At 54.0% G+C, this 18,700-nt stretch overlaps 1 protein-coding gene and 1 pseudogene across 1 annotated transcript; one reads left to right on the top strand and one right to left on the bottom strand.

Annotated features, from left to right (window-relative positions):
- The first annotated feature begins 3,071 nt into the window (after positions 1-3,071).
- On the top strand, positions 3,072-10,974 carry LOC122907757 (polyunsaturated fatty acid lipoxygenase ALOX15). The gene is made up of 14 exons (XM_044250573.1): positions 3,072-3,206; positions 4,481-4,685; positions 4,871-4,952; positions 5,052-5,174; positions 5,300-5,403; positions 5,582-5,742; positions 6,004-6,147; positions 6,876-7,085; positions 8,556-8,642; positions 8,743-8,912; positions 9,070-9,191; positions 9,753-9,853; positions 9,975-10,142; positions 10,253-10,974. Exons 1-14 carry the CDS (start codon positions 3,072-3,074, stop codon positions 10,430-10,432), a joined length of 1,992 nt encoding a protein of 663 aa, XP_044106508.1. The 3' UTR covers positions 10,433-10,974.
- A 3,209-nt stretch (positions 10,975-14,183) lies between these two features.
- LOC122907361 lies at positions 14,184-15,222 on the bottom strand (annotated as a pseudogene).
- Positions 15,223-18,700: the final 3,478 nt, after the last annotated feature.

The following is an 18,700-nucleotide window of genomic DNA, read 5'->3' on the forward strand; positions in this document are numbered from 1 at the left end:
ACCCGAGCTGAAGGGAGGTGCTCAACCGCCTGAGCCCCTCAGGCACCCCTAGAGCTCAGGTTTTCGTGGAGAGTAACATTGTGGACCACAATCTGGGCTCGAGGGACTTGGTATAGGTAAGGGAACAACCATTGTCGCTATTGGGACCCTTTTCGTCAGGACAGAGCTGGAAAGGGGCAAATTTTCTTAACATATAAATAGTTCCTACAAATCAAGAAGAAAAAGACCCAAATCCAATAGAAAAGTGGAGCAGCTAGTGCCCGGCAGAGGACATACGGACGGCTTCTACAGCAGGAGATGCTCATCCTTACGGAGAGTGAGAGAAACAGAAGTTACAGCCATAGGATAGGAACATTGGGTTCCTCACCTGTCAGGCTGGCCAGGGAAAAGTGCTTGTCCACACGCTGTGGGCGAGAGGGCGGCAGAGGGAGCAGTCTCACACACCAGTGGGCTCGCCAATGCGAGTGTAAATTGGTACAAGTTCCACGGGGTGGTGGGCGGGACAGAGCTCTACATTCGCCAGATGCACACAGGCTTTTGACTCAGAAATTCCGTTTCTGGGATTTGGTACTCCATGTATCTCTGCATTTGAGAAATGATGTGTATGTCCGGTAATCTCTTTCAGCAAACACTTAAAAAAAAAAAAAAGATATTTATTTATTTATTTGAGAGAGAATGCCTATGAGTGGAAGGAGGGGGAGAGGGAGAAGCAGACTCCCTGCGGAGCAGGGATGCAGGACCTGAACCCATGACCCTGGGATCATGACCTGAGCTGAAGGTAGGTGTCCGGAAAAAAACACCTTTTTTTTTTTTTTTTTTTTAACACTGAGACAAGATCTCAAGCAAACTAAATGTCCAGTTTCTACAAAACCAGGAAGACTGTCCTTTTCAACCCAGCGTGGTGGCACCCTTAAGAACAAGGAAGCTGGAGCACCTGGGTGGCTCAGGGGGTTAAAGCTTCTGCCTTCAGCTCGGGTCATGATCCCAGGGTCCTGGGATGGAGCCCCACATCGGGCTCTCTGCTCAGCAGGGAGTCTGCTTCCTCCTCTCTCTCTCTGCCTGCCTCTCTGCCTACTTGCAATCTCTGTCAAATAAATAAATAAATCTTAAAAAAAAAAAAAAGAACAAGGAAGCCTTTCAAGTCCTGATGCGGAAGGATCTCCTGATTTATGATGCAGTGTGGCAAAATTGAGCCCCCGAATGACAGGTGACACATGCTGCCAGGAAAAGGACAAAAGGGCAGACATGTATTTGCTTTCGAATGGGCCTTGGAAATATGGGCGAGTGACTGAGGTGGGGAAACACGATGGTGCCCGGCCCAGCGGGGGACGCCAGGGAATGAAGTCTCTCTCCCTTTTGCCCCTTGGCTCCTGTAAATCCACTCCCACTAAACAAACAAGAGCACTGACATTACAGACCCAGTTCTCTGGGTTCCTTCTACCGGGGCAGGTTGCAGGCTGCTGGCCACTGGCCCGGCTGGTGGCGGAGTGGGAGTCAGTCTTACTCTCCCTTTACTGTTCACGCAGTCCGGGAGTTTGCCCTGCCTCCCCCACCAGGGCAGGACTCATGTATAACGTATCTTGGGGTTCAGTGTGTTTCAGCAAACACTTCTTTTTTTTTTCCAATTTATTTATTTTCAGAAAAACAGTATTCATTATTTTTCCACCACACCCAGTGCTCCATGCAAGCCGTGCCCTCCACAATACCCACCACCTGGTACCCCAACCTCCCACCCCCCCGCCACTTCAAACCCCTCAGATTGTTTTTCAGAGTCCATAGTCTCTCATGGTTCATCTCCCCTTCCAATTTACCCAAAAGCACATACCCTCCCCAATGTCCATAACCCTACCCCCCTTCTCCCAACCCCCCTCCCCCCAGCAACCCACAGTTTGTTTCGTGAGATTAAGAGTCACTTATGGTTTGTCTCCCTCCCTATCCCATCTTGTTTCATGGATTCTTCTCCTACCCACTTAAGCCCCCATGTTGCATCACCACTTCCTCATATCAGGGAGATCATATGATAGTTGTCTTTCTCCGCTTGACTTATTTCGCTAAGCATGATACTCAGCAAACACTTCTTGAAGCCCACAAACCTGATACGGTGCTCAATCCCGGGGAACAAATCTGGGTCGGTACTGCTGGGAGTGTGGCCCTTGCCTCGGGGGGAGCTCGGCGGGGAGGGGACGTGGACACACACAGGAATTGCCGTCCTAGTCAGTGAGTGGCGACAGGACCACACACAGGGCAAACTCAGTACAGAGGAAAGCTGATGAGCCCTGGAGGGGGAGGCGGGGAGGGCTGGAACTGCCAGGGAGGACTTCTCTGAAAACCTGAAGTCAGACCAGGGGTTAGAAGGCTGCATAGAATTTTCCTAGAACAGGCAAACGACATAGTAGGTTCTGAGAAATACAGGGCTGCACCCCAGTGGATGGGAGGTGGGTCGGAGATGAGGATGGCGGGTGGTGGGATAAGGCGGGAGGAGGGAAGGCCTCCTGAGCAGGAGCTTTGAATGGATTTTTGTCCCTCAGGCAGCAGAGAGGTAATGGCTTTTCGGCTAGAATGGAAGGAACCCCAGAGCTCTGCGCATGGAGGGCTTGCAAGTGTGCCAGGCTGATCGGGTTAATTCGTGGCCAGGACGTGCCTTATTCACAAACACCTGCAGAGCGAGTTGCCCTCTTCATTTCCCCCCCCCCTTGCAACCTTAATAAGCAGAACCCTTCCCAGAGGCGAGCCACCTGGGGAGCCCGAGTGTGCGCCCAGCCACGCGCTCCGTCTGCCTGCGGGGCCGGGGCCGGCGTCCAAGCCTGCTTCCTGCAGGTTTGCTGCCCCCGTCCGCCTCCGCATCCCCCTTCCGTCCTTCTCCTCCACCTGGAGAACCCCGTGCCTCCCTGGGTGCCCGCCAGGCCCGCCTTCTTGGGCTGGGGCTCATCTCTGGGCTGCGCACAGGTCGGTTGGGGACCCGGAAGCCACCGCACCCTCCGACCGCTGGGCCTCCCGGGGGCTGGGTCGCGCCCGTTATTAGCGCATCGGCTCTCCTTCCTCCTCAGACGGCGCGTTCGTCCTCAGGCAGGATGGGTCTCTACCGCATCCGCGTGTCCACCGGCTCCTCTCTGTGCGCGGGCTCCAACAACCGGGTGCAGCTGTGGCTGGTGGGAGAGCACGGGGAGGCGACGATCAGGACGAGCCTGAGGCCAGCGCGAGGCCAGGTGAGTCGCTGGGCCTGGGCTGGGGGCGCTGGGGCCGGGCCGGGGCGCACGGGGCGCGCTCGGGACGTGTCCCCGCGCCCGGCCTCCTCGGGACCGACGCGCTGCTCGCGGGCCCGGCCTGGCGCGGAGTCGGCCTTCCCTCGAGCGGGCCGCCTGTCCTGCCGGGTCCTTTATTGCCCAAAGCTGCCGTTTCGAGTCCTCTCCCGCGTTGCTAGGTTTCGGGCCCGCCCCGGGCGGGGATGGGGGCGCCGGAGGACCGGTCGCGGGGAAGAAGCCCGGAGATGACAGCACCCAAGGGCCGACGCACTTCCCCGCGGCCGTCGCACCTACCTGGTTCTCGCCCCGATCCCGACCCCCTAGTTCTCATCTCCTGTCCGGCTCTCTCCAAGCGCCCCCAGATGCTGCGGTCTGTCCCTCGGACGCTTCCCAGCCCTCAGCCCTCCCCTCGCGGCCCCCACCCCGGGGGTCGCTCGCGCTTCTCCGTCTCTGCCTCTAGCCAGAATCCGGCCCGGTCCGTTCTGTCTCCTGGACCCCTCGAGCCTCTGCGCCCCGAGCTCTCCCCGCACCGCCCCCCTACCCCGTCAGGCCGCTTGAACCGGGTCACCTTCACCCTCCCCACCGCCTCGCCGCTTCCTCGCGGCCCTTCCCAGCCCTTCTGGGGTTTGTTCCTAACAGTCCCACCTCCAAACGTGCCCCGCGTGTTCTCGGGACCAATCCCAAGCCCCTGGCTGACCTTTGAGACTTCCCGAAGTGCTCGCGCGCTCGTCCGCAGCTCTCTCCCCTGCGCCCCAGCTCCCCGACGCCGCCGAGCCCTCCTCGGCCCCGTCTCCCCGAGCCTCTGGCCCGCACGCCTCCCCGCCTTTCCCTCCCTCGGCCCGGCCGAGCGCTGCCTCCTGAAGGGGTCCCAGGACGGCCAGTCCCGCGGGAGGCCTGTCCGGACCGTGGGCTGTCCGGCACAGCCTGCCGCCTGCTCGGCCCCGCCTCTCCCCGCGCCCCGGTGCTCTCTCTCCCCGCGCGGCGCTGCGCACTGGCAGGGTCTTCAGGGAGCAAGAAGCGAAGGAAGGAGCGCGCCTCCCGGTATTCCCGCCTCCCAGTGTTCCCTCCTCCCGCCTCACTCCGACGCACCTGCGTTCTGCGCGCCCCCTGCTCCTTCGGGCTCCTTCCGCGCGCCTTTCCCAGAAGCTGCCGGACGGGCGTCCCGCGGGAGCCGGGCTCTGCCCAAGGGACCCGTCCCGCGCGCCCCCCCGACGCCGAGCGCCTTGTGCCGCCCGCAGGAGACGGAATTCAAGGTGGACGTGCAGGAGCACCTGGGGCGGCTGCTGTTCGTCAAAGTGCACAAGCAGCACTTCCTCCAGGACGACGCCTGGTTCTGCAACTGGATCTGCGTGCAGGGCCCCGGGGCCGGCGGGGACGAGTTCAGGTTCCCGTGCTACCGCTGGGTGGAGGGCAGTGGCGTCCTGAGCCTCCCCGAGGGCACCGGTGAGCGCCGGGCGGGGCGGGGGGCAGCGGAGCCAGGAGGAGGGATATGGAGGGGGCTGGTTGCTGGGGCTGCTGCGGGAGGCCGGGATGCTGAAGGGTCAGGGCCCGTAGAGGAGGTGCCCTTGGCGGGGACCCGGGGGAGGCTCTCAGGAGAGGCCTCCCCGCCCCTTCCTCCCCACCTCTAGGCAGGACGGTGGGAGACGACCCTCAGGGCCTGTTCAAGCAGCACAGGGAGCAGGAGCTGGAAGAGAGGAAGAAGCTGTACCGGTCAGCGCTCCTCCACTCCCACCCCCCCACCCCCCGCCCCCGCCGGGCCCTGCTGACCCTTCTCTAAGACCAACATCTGCTTTTACTTCTGGGCCACAGATGGGGCAACTGGAAAGATGGGCTAATCCTGAATGTGGCTGGGGCCACCATCAATGACCTCCCTGTAGACGAGCGGTTTCTGGAAGACAAGAGGATTGATTTTGAAGCCTCGCTGGCCAGGGGGTGAGAACAAGGGGGGCTGGGCCCCAGGGAGGTGTTCTGGTACATGGGGCTGGGTTGGCCTAAAGTGGGTGCCTGTGGTTATCCGACTCTCAGCACAACTCAAACTCTTTGCTTCTTTCCGGAAGGCTGGCAGACTTGGCCATCAAAGACTCTTTAAATGTTCTGACTTGCTGGAATGATCTGGATGACTTCAACCGGATTTTCTGGTGTGGCCAGAGCAAACTGGCTGGTCAGTACCCCCCGCCCCCAGCCCCAGTGCTTCTCCCAGGATCCCCCCAGAGCCCCCAGTGAGGGAGCCAGGGCCGGGAGACCAGAGGCCTGGGTCCCTCGAGAAGTGTGGGGTCAGGCGGGGATGGTTCGGTGGGGGCGCTCCGACCCACGGCGCTCTCCACACCCACCCTCTGCAGTGAAGGTCCGGGACTCCTGGCGAGAGGACGCCTTATTCGGGTACCAGTTCCTCAACGGAGCTAACCCCATGCTGCTGAGGCGCTCGAAGCAACTTCCTGCCCGCCTGATGTTCCCCCCGGGGATGGAGGAGCTGAAGGTCCAGCTGGAGACGGAGCTCCAGGTGCAGACACGGGCACCCTAAAGGGGCCACGCAGGGAGATGGGCATGGGGTCCGCTGTTGGCCCAGCTTCCTGCTGGATGTCAGGGAGGGGTGTGCCGGGAGAAATCAGGTGATCGTGAGAAATGCGACCACGTGTTTTCCTCCCTCCACGAGTGAAAGCAGCAAACCAGGGTGGGGGGTTGGGGGGGGAGTGTCCTGTCGACTGAGACAGATTTGCAATGACAGCAGCCCATGCCCTCCCCTCCCAACCCCCCCATGCAGAGAGGCACTCTGTTCGAGGTGGACTTCTCGCTCCTGGATGGGATCAAGGCCAATGTCATCTTGTGCAGCCAGCAGCACCTGGCTGCCCCTCTGGTCATGCTGAAGCTGCAGTCTGATGGGAAACTCTTGCCCATGGCCATCCAGGTGAGAGGACCCTGGGTTCTGCTCCCAGGGGCCGAGCTCCCGCTCCCCAAGTTCCTGCTCAGGGCAGAGGCCTAAGGTGCCTGGGAGGAAATGGGAAAGAAAGGAGGAAAGTCGGGGTCTGGTTGCAGAGACAGACCAGGCGAATCTGAGGAAACTAGGGAGCAGAGGGAGCCTCTGAGGACAGAGCGGTCTGGGAGGGCCCTTCGGAGGCTGCTGTGCCGGCACCTGCTTCGGGACTGGGCAGAGAAGGGGGATGCTGGAACCCGGGACTAGGGTGATGGGTTCACTGACTGCCCATCGCGGAGGTGATGATGGGCTCGGGTGTGGGGAGCAGCTGTGGTGCCGAGGGCAATTAGACTGGCCGGGGTCCAGGGAGGGAGGAGGAAGAGTCAGGTGAGGCTCCTGCAGAAATGGGACAAATAGGGAGGAAAAGTGACCACTGAGGACTGGGGGCACAGCCAGCCATGCGGAGGCAGGGTTGCGAGAGTGTGGGATGGAGGAAGCAGAGGGTTTGAATCCTGTCCACACTGCGGGGAGCAAAAGGGAAGTGAGGTTGGAGGAGGCCGGGGGGAGCAGTTTCTGCGGAAGGCTGCGGGGCTGGGGGGAGATGGGGAGGCAGGTGAGGAGTAGCGCCTGCCCAGGAGTAGCAGCGCCTGGTGGGCAAGGGACGCAAGGGAGGGGACGTGGGGGCACCTGGCACTCATCCCACTCTCTGGTCCCCACTCCAGCTCCAGCTGCCCCACGTGGGGTCCCCTCCACCACCGCTTTTCCTGCCCACGGACCCCCCGATGGCCTGGCTGCTGGCCAAGTGCTGGGTCCGCAGCTCCGACTTCCAGATGCACGAGCTGCAGTCCCACCTTCTGCGGGGACACTTGATGGCCGAGGTCATCACCGTAGCCACCATGAGGTGTCTTCCCTCCATACACCCTGTCTTCAAGGTAGCTTCTTACTCCTTCCCGCCCCGTGGCATTGTTCTGCCACTGGAGACCCTCCCTGGGGACCCTGAGGGTGGGGAGAGCCAGCCAGGACAGACGATTGAGCTGGGAGCCCGCTGTGCCTTCTGTGTCTTCGCGTGTCCTCTCAAGGAGGCGAGAATGAGTCATCGGCTGGGTGAAGGGTGCAAAGTCTTACTCTTCTCCAAGCACAGACAAACGCACATGGTGTAAACAGAACATGCCCACGAACGAGGACTCCAACCAGACGGGACCATACAAATAGCATAAAGTATTTTTCCTGCCCGTTTTGCAGAGTCCTAAACTAGTGACCTGTAGGCCAGCTTGGGGGGGCTCGGGAGGATAGTAGCCCGGCTCCCTACGGATGAGGACAGAGTACCCACCCACGAACTTGTTTTCTTGGCATCCTCCCGTGGGACACGAGCCATTCCAGATGCTGGTGCAAAGCAAGACAGCCAATGTCCCAATCTTTGGGTTTTTCATTTCCGTTACGGGCTAACAGGCAGTAATGGAGGTACTGGAGGTCAACGGTGCTAAGTACTACGCAGAGAAGCAGGCCAGGGTGATGGGAGAGTGAGTTAAGCCGGGTGACCAGGAGAGGCTCCTTTGAGAACGAGACTACAAGGAGCCAGCCTCGAGATGGTCAAGGCACAGGGATCAGCCAGTGCAAAGGTCCTGTGGCTGGAACAAGCTTGGCATGTTTGAGGGACAGAAAGAAGGTGAGTGGAAGGGACAGAGGGGAAAGGGTAGGAGATGAAGTTCTCGAGGCAGGCAGTTTAGACCTTGCATTCTCAGTGGGGGGCCATTATGCCCCCCAAGGAGATAAAAGTGCTTCTGGGGAGACAAAAAAGTACTATTTTTGTGTATAAAGCACATATATACATATAGTACCTGATAGACACAGTATAGCAGTAGCATTAAAATTTCAGGGAGGGGGGGCGCCTGGGTGGCTCAGTGGGTTAAGCCTCTGCCTTTGGCTCAGGTCATGATCTCAGGGTCCTGGGATCAAGCCCTGCATCGGGCTCTCTGCTCCTCAGGGAGCTTGCTTCCTCCTCTCTCTCTCTCTGCCTGCCTCTCTGCCTACTTGTGATCTCTCTGTCAAAAAAATAAATAAATCTTTAAAAAAAATTTCAGGGAAGAATTTTATCTAAAAATGTGTATCACATATGAATATATAAATCCTATATACATATGGCTTGGAAAAGGCCACTTAGAGGCTGATAACGAAACAGACGAGAAACTGAGCTCGACCTTACACAGTCTTACACGAACAGAAAAGGAGGATGATTTCTTTGGGTTATCAGAGAGCAGTAAGTCAGCGGCGTCTGGGGGGCCACCGAGCTCATGTCTGTGCTATTCCCACACCGCTGGCCTCTTCCCGCTCCTTAGCCATGTTCCCGGCAGGGACTCGGCTGTCTCTTCTGACTCTGCCCTTCCCCACTCCTGTCCCCACAGCTCATCATTCCCCACCTGCATTACACCTTGGAAATTAACGTCCGGGCCCGGAACGGGCTCATCTCTGACATGGGAGTCTTCGACCAGGTACGAGGAGACCAGGGGCGTTGCGGGGCTCACCCCTCCCTCCGGTTCTGGCCTCGGGCAGGCTGATGGGCCCGACCCTGCCTGGTCCTCGCCCCCCCAGGTGGTGAGCACGGGTGGCGGAGGCCACGTGGAGCTGCTGCAGCGGGCGGGCGCCTTCCTCACCTACCGCTCCTTCTGCCCCCCCGACGACCTGGCCGACCGGGGGCTCCTGGGAGTGCAGTCATCCTTCTATGCCCAAGACGCCCTGAGGCTCTGGGAAATCCTCGCTCGGTGAGGAGGGGGAAGGCAGGGCTGGGGAGGGGATGCTAGGACAGGAGGTCCGGATCTGGGCTGGGGGGCTGGGGCCCTGGACCCGGCGAGGCGGTGGGGAGGAACCCGGGGCCGCGAGGCTCCCAGTGAGCTTGGGCTCTCGGACTGTCGGGGGCAGCTATGTGCAGGGTATTGTGCATCTCCACTACAAGACAGACGAGGCCGTGAGGGACGATCGGGAGCTGCAGTCCTGGTGTCGGGAGATCACGGAGGTCGGGCTGCTTGGAGCCCAGGACCGAGGTACGATTAGCCCCGCCTGGGGTCTCCCATGAGAGATCGTTCCCCTGGGAACCTCACCAGAATCCTTTCGTGCCTCTGTGCCATCTTTCAGAAGCATTTCTAACCCTATGAAAACGCCCGAAGGCCTTCTTAGATTCCTTCGCTGTCAGCTAGAGACAGGACCCCATCCTCTGCCCCAAGAGCCCCTCTAGTTCCAGAGGCAGTGGGAACACTGGTCACCCGTGAATGTCTCACAACCAGCTCCCTGAGAAAACGAAACAAAACACAGTGAAAGCCTGAATCGTAGAATTTGCCCATCGGCGTGGTGTAGATGTCCCCCGCGGCTCCCCGTGTCGCTGAACCCTGACCCGCACTGCAACTGGCTCTCGCCATGCCCCGAGGGTGTGACCCTCCCAGCAGGCCCCCCCCCCACAATCCGACCCAGTCTGCTGTCAGCACCACAGATCCTGAGGGCACCCACAGTGCCCTCCTCACCCCTGTCCTCTCCCCGCTCTGCCCTGTGTCTGAGCCGAGCTTCTGTACCCGGCCCTGCAGCCGCTAACTCCCCAGAACCCCTTGCAGGCTTCCCCGACTCCCTGCAGTCCCGGGACCAGATGAGCCACTTTCTCACCATGTGCATATTTACCTGCACCGGCCAGCACTCCTCCAACCACCTGGGCCAGGTACTCGCCACAGGGGGCTGCTGGGGATTTGCACCTGCAGCAGAGGCGGGGCTGGGGGCAGGTGGGCTAAGGGCTTTCCGTGCTTTGCTGGCACTGACTCTGCATATCTGCCCCTCCCCAGCTGGACTGGTACTCCTGGGTCCCTAACACGCCCTGCACCATGCGGATGCCCCCACCGACCACCAAGGACGTGACCCTGGAGACAGTGATGGCAACACTGCCCAACTTCCATCAGGCCTCTCTGCAGATGTCCATCGTCTGGCAGCTGGGCCGACGCCAGCCTGTGATGGTGTGGGGATGGGGTGGGGGCTGCCCTGAGGGCTTCCAGGAAGGGGCGGCTGCAATAAGCGAGGCCTGCTCATGTCCCGGGCTCTCAGCTGCCTTTCTCTCTCCACCCAGGTGGCTCTGGGCCAGCACCAGGAGGAGTATTTTTCAGGTCCCGGACCCAAGGCTGTGCTAAAGAAGTTCAGGGAGGAGCTGGCTGTCTTGGAGAAGGAAATCAAGACCCGGAATGAAAAGCTGGACATGCCCTACGAGTACCTACTGCCCAGCATGGTGGAAAACAGCGTGGCCATCTGAGCGCCTCCCCACTCCGCCAAGCCACGCGCCACCCCTTGGTGCTTGTGGTCCCGCCCCCCTCTGACCCCCAGCCACCCGGCCCCGGGGAGAGTTCCTTTTCCATGGTCTGTGGCCACATTTTATTTTAGATTCTGCCCGCTGCCTCCTGCATCATTTGGGTCCACGCCCCCGCCCCGGGGCAGATAATAGCCACGTTTATGTAAACTGCTTCAAGAGTAGGATAGGATGTCCACACAGGTCACTCTGCCTGTCCATGAGCCAAATACGATTTTGAAACAAAATTGGGTTTAAATGGCAACAAAAAGATACATTAGGCAACAAAAGAAAAGAAGTTAGAACAAACTATCCGAAAGCAAATATTGGCCAAAGAATGTCGCACATCTTTCTGACTGGTCAGGCTTTATCCCCCGTCCTGAAGGCAGATCCCATACAGCAAAGCACTCACAGCAGTCCTCAAGATTTCTGTCTTGTGGCTCACGTAGAGAGTGAAAATGGAAGAAAACGGGGCCGTCCATATCTATAACCCATTTGCAGTTCCCCAAGTTAGAAAGTTCCAAATTGAAGTAATTAACCAGAGGGGCACCTGGGTAGCTGCCTTTGGCTCAGGTCATGATCCCGGCGTCCTGGGATCCAATCCTGCATCGGGTTTCCTGCTCAACGGGGAGTCTGCTTCTCCCTCTGCCCCTCCCTCTGCTCATGCTCCTGCTCTCTCTCTCTCTCAAATAAATGCATATATAAAATCTCTCTCTCTCTTTTTTTTTGAGTTGTGGACAAAATCTTTTATTAGTTTCTAGTTTACAGGCCTCGTCAGTGCCTTTGGTAGTACTGTTAAGAGACCATTTTACCTAGCTTACAACTAAATGACAAAAATTTTCAATTGCAGTCATTTCTCACCTAGGGTTGCCAAGTTATAGGATACATTTCACATAGCATCATTTGCCTTATAAAACACAAGGTGTCCTGTGTGCTTTTTTGCCATACTCAAAGCAGCCTGAAAAAGTTCCCCTTCCTGGGGGGTGGAGGGAAAGCCTATTCAAGGACCAAACAAGATCCTGACAGAACTCATGTTCAAACGGTCAAGATTCACAGTTGCTTTATCAAATGCACCAGTGTTCCAAGAGATTTGTTGGCTATCTAAAGCCAAGAATTAGGGACGCCTGGGGGGCTCGGTTGAGCATCTGCCTTCAGTTCAGGTCATGATCCCAGAGTCCTGGGATCAAGTCCCCCATCCGGCTCCTTGCTCAACACTTTCCCCCTGCTTATGATCCGCCCCCCTCTTGCTCTATCTCAAATAAATAAATAAAATCTTAAAAAAAAAAACAAAAACAAAGCTTACCATACACTCCAGTCATCTCATTAGGTGAACTTTTGCTAAACTTTGTGTTGAATCCCCAGTGCAGTAATATTTCCTCTTCCCCTAACCTTGATCTTTAAAGATGAAAATTCTTATAGGACGTGGATTTCTAGTCCTTAAGTGATGGTAAACAACTTCCAGTAGATTTTCTTTTCCCACAATCTAGATAAAGTTAACTCTACCATTAAATAAAATAATGCTATTGAATGCCTCACCTTTTAAAGTATATATATACATATATATGAAATTTGATTTATTTATTTGAGAGAGAGAGAGAGAGAGCACAAGCAGGGAGAGCAGAAAGCAGAGGGAGAGGAAGAAGCAGGCTCTCTGCTGACCAACGAGCCTGATGCAGGGCTTGATTCCAGGACCCTGGGATCATGACCTGAGCCAAAGATGTCTGTCTTTGGGTCAACCAGCTGAGCCACCCAGGTGCCCTATTTCAATATTTATAAATGTGACAATGCATTCTACTAACTGGGAAATGAAAATGTGATAATCTATCAAGTTTACTCCACAGTGATATGATACACATTTTCTATGCAACATGTTGACTTTGTGTTACAGAATTTAACCTGTTTTATGAACTATCTTGTGGTGTTATTCTTTGCTTATCTGTTCTATGAGAGATGTGTTGCACCGGACAGATCCCCTTTTCCCATAGGTTTTACTCTGTACTTGAACAGAGCTTCTTTCCCTGAGACAAGGCGAAAAAACTCAAGGCCCCACCCGGGAAAAGAAATGTTAACCCAACTTCAGTTTCAGCATATTTTAAGAAATAGGGTCTGTGCAACTCTCAATCTTTTACCTGAACCATACTATATGATGTTATGGTGTTGACCAAAAGAAGACAGGGGTTTCTCATTAAACTTTTGTTTTAATGGGTCTCAGAATTCTGTGACAGGCTTTTGGTCAAGTTATTTCTATTAAAAAGTACTGGTTTTCACTCTGGAAAACAGTATGGTGGTTCCTCAAAAAGTTAGAAATAGAGCTACCCTATGACCCAGCAATTGCACTACTTGGTATTTACCCTAAAGATACAAACGTAGTGATCCGAAGGGGCACGTGCACCCGAATGTTTATAGCAGCAGTGTCTACAATAGCCAAACTATGGGAAGAACCTGGATGTCCATCAACAGATGAATGGCTAAACTAGAGGTGGTATATATCTACAATGGAATACTATGCAGCCATCAAAAGAAATGAAATCTGGCCATTTGCGATGATGTGGATGGAACTGGAGGGTTTTATGCTGAGCAAAATAAGTCAGTCAGAGAAAGATAATTATCATATGATCTCCCTGATATGAGGAAGTGGAGATGCAACGTGGGGGGTTTGGGGGGTAAGAAAGGAAAAAATGAAACAAGATGGGATCGGGAGGGAGACAAACCATAAGAGACTCGTAATCTCACAAAACAAACTGAGGGTTGCTGGGGGGAGGGGGAGGGAGAGGGGTGGGGTTATGGACATTGAGGAAGGTATGTGCTATGGTGAGTGCTGTGAAGTGTGTAAACCTGGCGATTCACAGACCTGTACCCCTGGGGCTAATAATACATTATATGTTAATTTAAAAAAAGTACTGGTTTTAAAAACTAATAAGGCATGTCTGGGTGGCTGAGATGGTGGAGCATCTGACTCTTGATTTCGGCTCATATCGTGATCTCTGGATCCAAGTGACTGAGCCCTGCGTCAGCCACACTCAGCATGGAGTCTTCTAGAGATTCCCCCCTCCCTCTCCCTCTGTCCCTCCCACCCCACCCTGCCTACTCATGTGCACTCTCTCTAAGTAACAAAGCAAAACAAAACAAAAAACTACTAATAGCTTAAAATTGCCACAGACACATAAAAACAAAATGGTCCACAAAACATTCTCTCTTTTTTTTTTTAAGATTTTATTTTTTTATTTGACAGAGATCACAAGTAGGCAGAGAGGCAGGCAGAGAGAGAGGGAGAGAGAGGAGGAAGCAGGCTCCCCGCTGAGCAGAGAGCCCGATGCGGGGCTCAATCCTAGGACCCTGAAATCATGACCTGAGCTGAAGGCAGAGGCTTTAACCCACTGAGCCACCCAGGCGTCCCTCTCCTTTTGTTTTATGACGTGTTATTATCATCCATCAGTTTTTCCTATTAAACTTCAACGGCCAATGACACAAATAGTTCTGAGACCACCATGGTTAAGACTGCGGTGGCAGGTACTGGGGTTAATATCCATTTAGCCTATGAGCTTTTCCCTGCAGATGTGGTGACCTTGCCAGCCCCAGCTGCCTTCTTGTCCACTGCTTTGATGACACCCACAGCAAGCATCTCTTGCCTCTCTCATGTCACCAACAGCAAAACAACCCAGAGCAGGATAGTCAGAGAAGCTCTCAACACACACAGGCTTGCCAGGAACCATATCAATCATGGCAACATCAGCAGATTTCGAGAATTGGGACCATCTTCCAGCTTTTTTCCAGAATGATCATCAGTCTCCTCCTTCAGCTCCGCAAACTTGTCAACAACGTGGGCCGCGTGTCCATCAGCACAGCCGCTGGTGCATATCCCGCACTGATGGGCCGGGCCGGTTCGGGATAATCACCTGAGCCACGAAGCCAGCGGCTTCCACGGGTGGGTCCCTTTTGCTGTCACCAGACACATTGCCATGACAAACATCTTTGACAGACGCTCTTGGCATTGAAGCCCACATTGTCCCCAGGAAGAGCCTCACTCAAAGCTTCACGGTGCGTTTCAACAGACTTTGCCTCAGTTGTAACACGGCTGGAGCACGGGTGACCATCCTGGTGGATTTGAGGGTACCAGATCCACTCAGCCTATGGGGACAGAACCAGTAGCACCGATTTTGTAGACGTCCTGGAGGGGAAGAGTCAAGGCCTTGGAGGAGTTGGTGGCAGAAACGCAATCTGGAGCCTCACACAGTGCAGTTCCACCGGCATTTCCCATCTTCACAGGCGACTTTCTATCCCTCGGACCAACGAGGCATGCTGTTGGCACTCGGCGTCAGCACGTTGTCACCATGCCGACCAGAAACTGGCACACATGCTGTGTCAGGGCTGTAGCCAGTTTTCTTCATGGAGGTGCTGACTTCCTTCACGATTTCCTCGCATCTCTCAGTAGAATCCATCCTGCGAACACCAACTGTTAGTTGTTTCACAGCCGGTGTGGAAGCCAGAAGGGCAAGCTCATGGGTCTGCCCGTCCTCGGAGACACCTGCCTGAAATTCACCAACACCAGCAGCAAGGATCAGGACTGCACGGTCAGCCGGAGACGAGCCTGCAGTCATGGTTTGGAGAGAGTCTCGGTGTCCTGGGGTGTCAGTGACGGTCGCATAGTGCTTGCTGGTCTCGGGTTTCCATAGGGAGATCTCAATGGTGACACCACATTCACGTTCAGCTTTTAGGGCAGCCAAGACACAGGCATAGTTGAAGGAGCCCCTTCCCATCAAAGCAGCCTCTCCTCAAATTTTTGATAGTTCTTTTATTGACCCAACCACGTTTGTAGATCAGATGGTCAGTAGTGGTAGACTTGCCCGATTCTACACGTTACACATCCAGTGATGATAATGTGGATGGCAGTCTTTTCCTTTCCCATGTTGGTTTAGGGTTAGTGATGGTTTTCATAACACTTGTCTTCTGGCAACAAACATGTTGTGAAAAAGCAAACAAACAAACAAAAAACCCCTTTTCTTTTTAAGTAATTAAAAAAAGATTTTATTTATTTATTTGACAGCAGGAGAGCGAGCGAGAGAAATCACAAGCAGGGGGAGCAGCAGAGGGAGAGAGAGAAGCAGGCTCCCCACTGAGCAGGGAGCCAATGTGGATTCGATCCCAGGACCTGACCCAAAGGCAGATGCTTAAACCATTGAGCCACCCAGGCACCCAAACAATAAAATATTTTTTTAAAAATAAAACCCTCCTTATTTTAATGAGCGACAATAAAGGAATCAATAAAATCCAATTTCTGTATCTGATGAAAATTTTGGAAAAATAAACTTAGAAGTTTTATTTCTTAATATGACTGTCTATGGGTATTGAATTTACTTTATTTTGTGGGTATTTTATTTTATTATTTTTTAAGATTTTATTTATTTGTGAGAGAAAGAGAGCACAAGCAGGCAGAGGGGCAAAGGAGAGCAAGAGAGAGAAACAGACTCACCGCTGAACAGAAAGCCTGACGCGGGGCTCCATCCCAGGACCCTGGAACTATGACCCGAGCCAAAGGCAGCGGCTTAACCAACTAAGCCCCCCGGTACTCCTTTGTGAGTATTTTATTTTTTTAAAAGATTTTATTTATTTATTTGACTGACAGAGATCACAAGCAGGCAGAGAGGCAGGCAGAGAGAGAGGGGGATGCAGGCTCCCTGCTGAGCAGAGAGCCCAATGCGGGGCTTGATCCCAGGACCCTGAGACCATGACCCGAGCTGAAGGCAGAGGCTTTAACCCACTGAGCCTCCCAGGCACCCCTTTGTGAGTATTTTAAAGCAGAAATTCACACAACACACCAGTCCGAACTATTCCTTTCCAAGATGAACAAAGATGCTTCTTGTCTCTGATTGTTTCATTTGGCAGAAGACGTAGGGGTGATGCTTCATTTGATTCCCAGAACAGGAAATACACGGTTGAAAGGTGGGGTAGAGTTCAGTACTGGGATTTGGCAAGAGAGCGTGGCCCAGTCTCCACACCAGAAATGAGGCAGCTGGGGAGGCTGGGGAGTGGGGCACTGGGAGCCGTGGGGACAGGAAGGGAGGCACCAGGAAGGGTGGTCTCATGAAGGTGGTGCCAGGAAATTAGGCTTGACCTTCAGGCAAGAGCTAGCTATTGAGGATTATAAGTAATGATAGGATAGGGTCTTGGAAGTCCAACACAGAGGCACCCCCTTTCCTTGGGAGCCAACCCCCTTCAGTCTCATTATTGGTTCCTTGTCAGATATTTTCATGTTCAGAGCTTTCCCCCTCACTCCCTGACAAAGAAAACTTCAAATCCCATTGCTTTTGGGAAATGATTTTTTTTTTAAAATAAGCTCCAGGCCCTACGTGGGGCTTGAATTTGTGACTGCAAGATCAAGAGTTGCGGGCGCCTGGGTGGCTCAGTGGGTTAAAGCCTCTGCTTTCGGCTCAGGTCATAGTCCCAGGGTCCTGGGATCAAGCCCCACATCGGACTCTCTGCTCAGCAGGGAGCCTGCTTCCTCCTCTCTCTCTGCCTGCCTCTCTGCCTACTTGTGATCTCTGTCAAATAAATAAATAAAATCTTAAAAAAAAAGATCAAGAGTTGCGTACTCTGATGGCTGAGGGATACTCCATTGTATATATGGACCACATCTTTACCCATTCATCTGTTGAGGAACATCTCAGTTCTTCCCGCAGTTTGGCAATTGTGGCCATGGCTGCTATGAACATTGGAGTATAGGTGGCCCTTCTTTTCACTCCATCTGTATCTTTGGGGCAAAGGAATATCCAACATTTGCATTGACATGGATGAGACTGGAGGAGGTTATGCTGAGTGAAGTAAGTCAAGCAGAGAGAGTCAATTATCATACGGTTTCAGTTATTTGTGGCATAAAAGGAACAGCATGGAGGACATTAGAAGAAGGAAGGGAAAATGAAGGGTGGAAATCAGCGGGGGAGATGAACCATGAGAGACTGTGGACTCCGGGAAACAAACTGGGGCTTTCAGAGGGGAGGGGGTAGGGGGATGGGTGAGCCCGGTGATGGGTATCGAGGGGGGCACGGGCTGCATGGAGCTCTGGGTGTTCCACACAAACAGTGAATCACGGAACATGACATCAAAAATTGATGATGTGCTGAATAGTGACTAACATGACATAGTTTAAAAAATTAAAAAAAAAAAAAAAAGAATTGCACTCTCGATCCATGGCACCATCCAAATGCCCCCGACACAGGGTTTTTACCAACAGGCTCGTGGGGAGAAAACCACAACACATGGCCTTGATGTTCTCTAAGACACGAAATCGTGCCCCTTAAGTTCCAGTGAAGTCACAGAATAAAACGTAAGGTCATAGTGACACAGTGACACAGTGATGTTTAGGCATCAACTTTCTGGTTCACATGGTAATTCCATGTTTGATTTTTTTGCAGAGCTATCAAAATGTTTGCCATGATGGCCACGTTGATGGCATTCCCAGCAGCAACGTGTAAGGCTTCTGATTTCTCCACACCTTCCCCAACGTGCTTTGTTTTCTTCTTTTTTTCCCAAGATTTTATGCATTTATTTGAGAGAGAGAGAGCCGGAGAGAGAGCGAGAGAACACAGGCTGGGGGAGAGGCAGAGGGAGAAGCAGGCTCCCCACGGAGCAGGGAGCCCAATGACCCGAGACTCGACCCCAGGACCCTGAGATGAGGACCTGGGCTGAAGGCAGACACTTCGCCCCCTGAGTCCCCCAGGCGTCCCATGGGTTGACTGTACTGTTATAACAAAGAGACCCAAATACGCAGCAGCAAAGCCAGGATCACATTTCTCCTCACTGTGCCCACCAGGCTGGCATTTTGCGTCAGTTAGGGACTCTACTCCTCAAGTCAAGAGGCTGATTTTTGTCACCGTGTTATTTTTTTTTTCCATTTCATGGGATATTACACTCCTCTGTGTGACGGAGGTTGGGTTGTAAGAGTAGGAAAGAGGAAGGGAGTATGACAGCAGGGTGACTATCGTGAACAATGCTGCATCATACACTTGAAAAGAAGGTCACTGCCCGACATTGGCCATATCGACCTATTGGGACCTCATCAAAATAAAAAGCTTCTGCACAGCCAAGGAAACAATCACAAAACGAAAAGGCAACCTGTGGAGTAGAAGAAGGATGACTATTTTTGTTGATAAAGGGCTAGAATCCAAAATGTGTAAGAACGGACACAGCTCAACAGCCCCAAACAAATAATCCAAGTAAACACCGGGCAGAAGACATGAA

Source organism: Neovison vison, chromosome 5 (genome assembly GCF_020171115.1).
Source record: "Neovison vison isolate M4711 chromosome 5, ASM_NN_V1, whole genome shotgun sequence".
In the NCBI taxonomy this organism is placed as follows: Eukaryota; Metazoa; Chordata; class Mammalia; order Carnivora; family Mustelidae; genus Neogale; species Neogale vison.

Coding starts and splice junctions, on each gene's coding strand:
- LOC122907757 (XM_044250573.1), top strand. CDS start 3,072: ATGGGTCTCTACCGCATCCGCGTGTCCACCGGCTCCTCTCTGTGCGCG. Junction 5,743..6,003: donor AGCTGGAGACGGAGCTCCAG/GTGCAGACACGG, acceptor CCCCCCATGCAG/AGAGGCACTCTGTTCGAGGT. Junction 8,913..9,069: donor CTCTGGGAAATCCTCGCTCG/GTGAGGAGGGGG, acceptor TGTCGGGGGCAG/CTATGTGCAGGGTATTGTGC.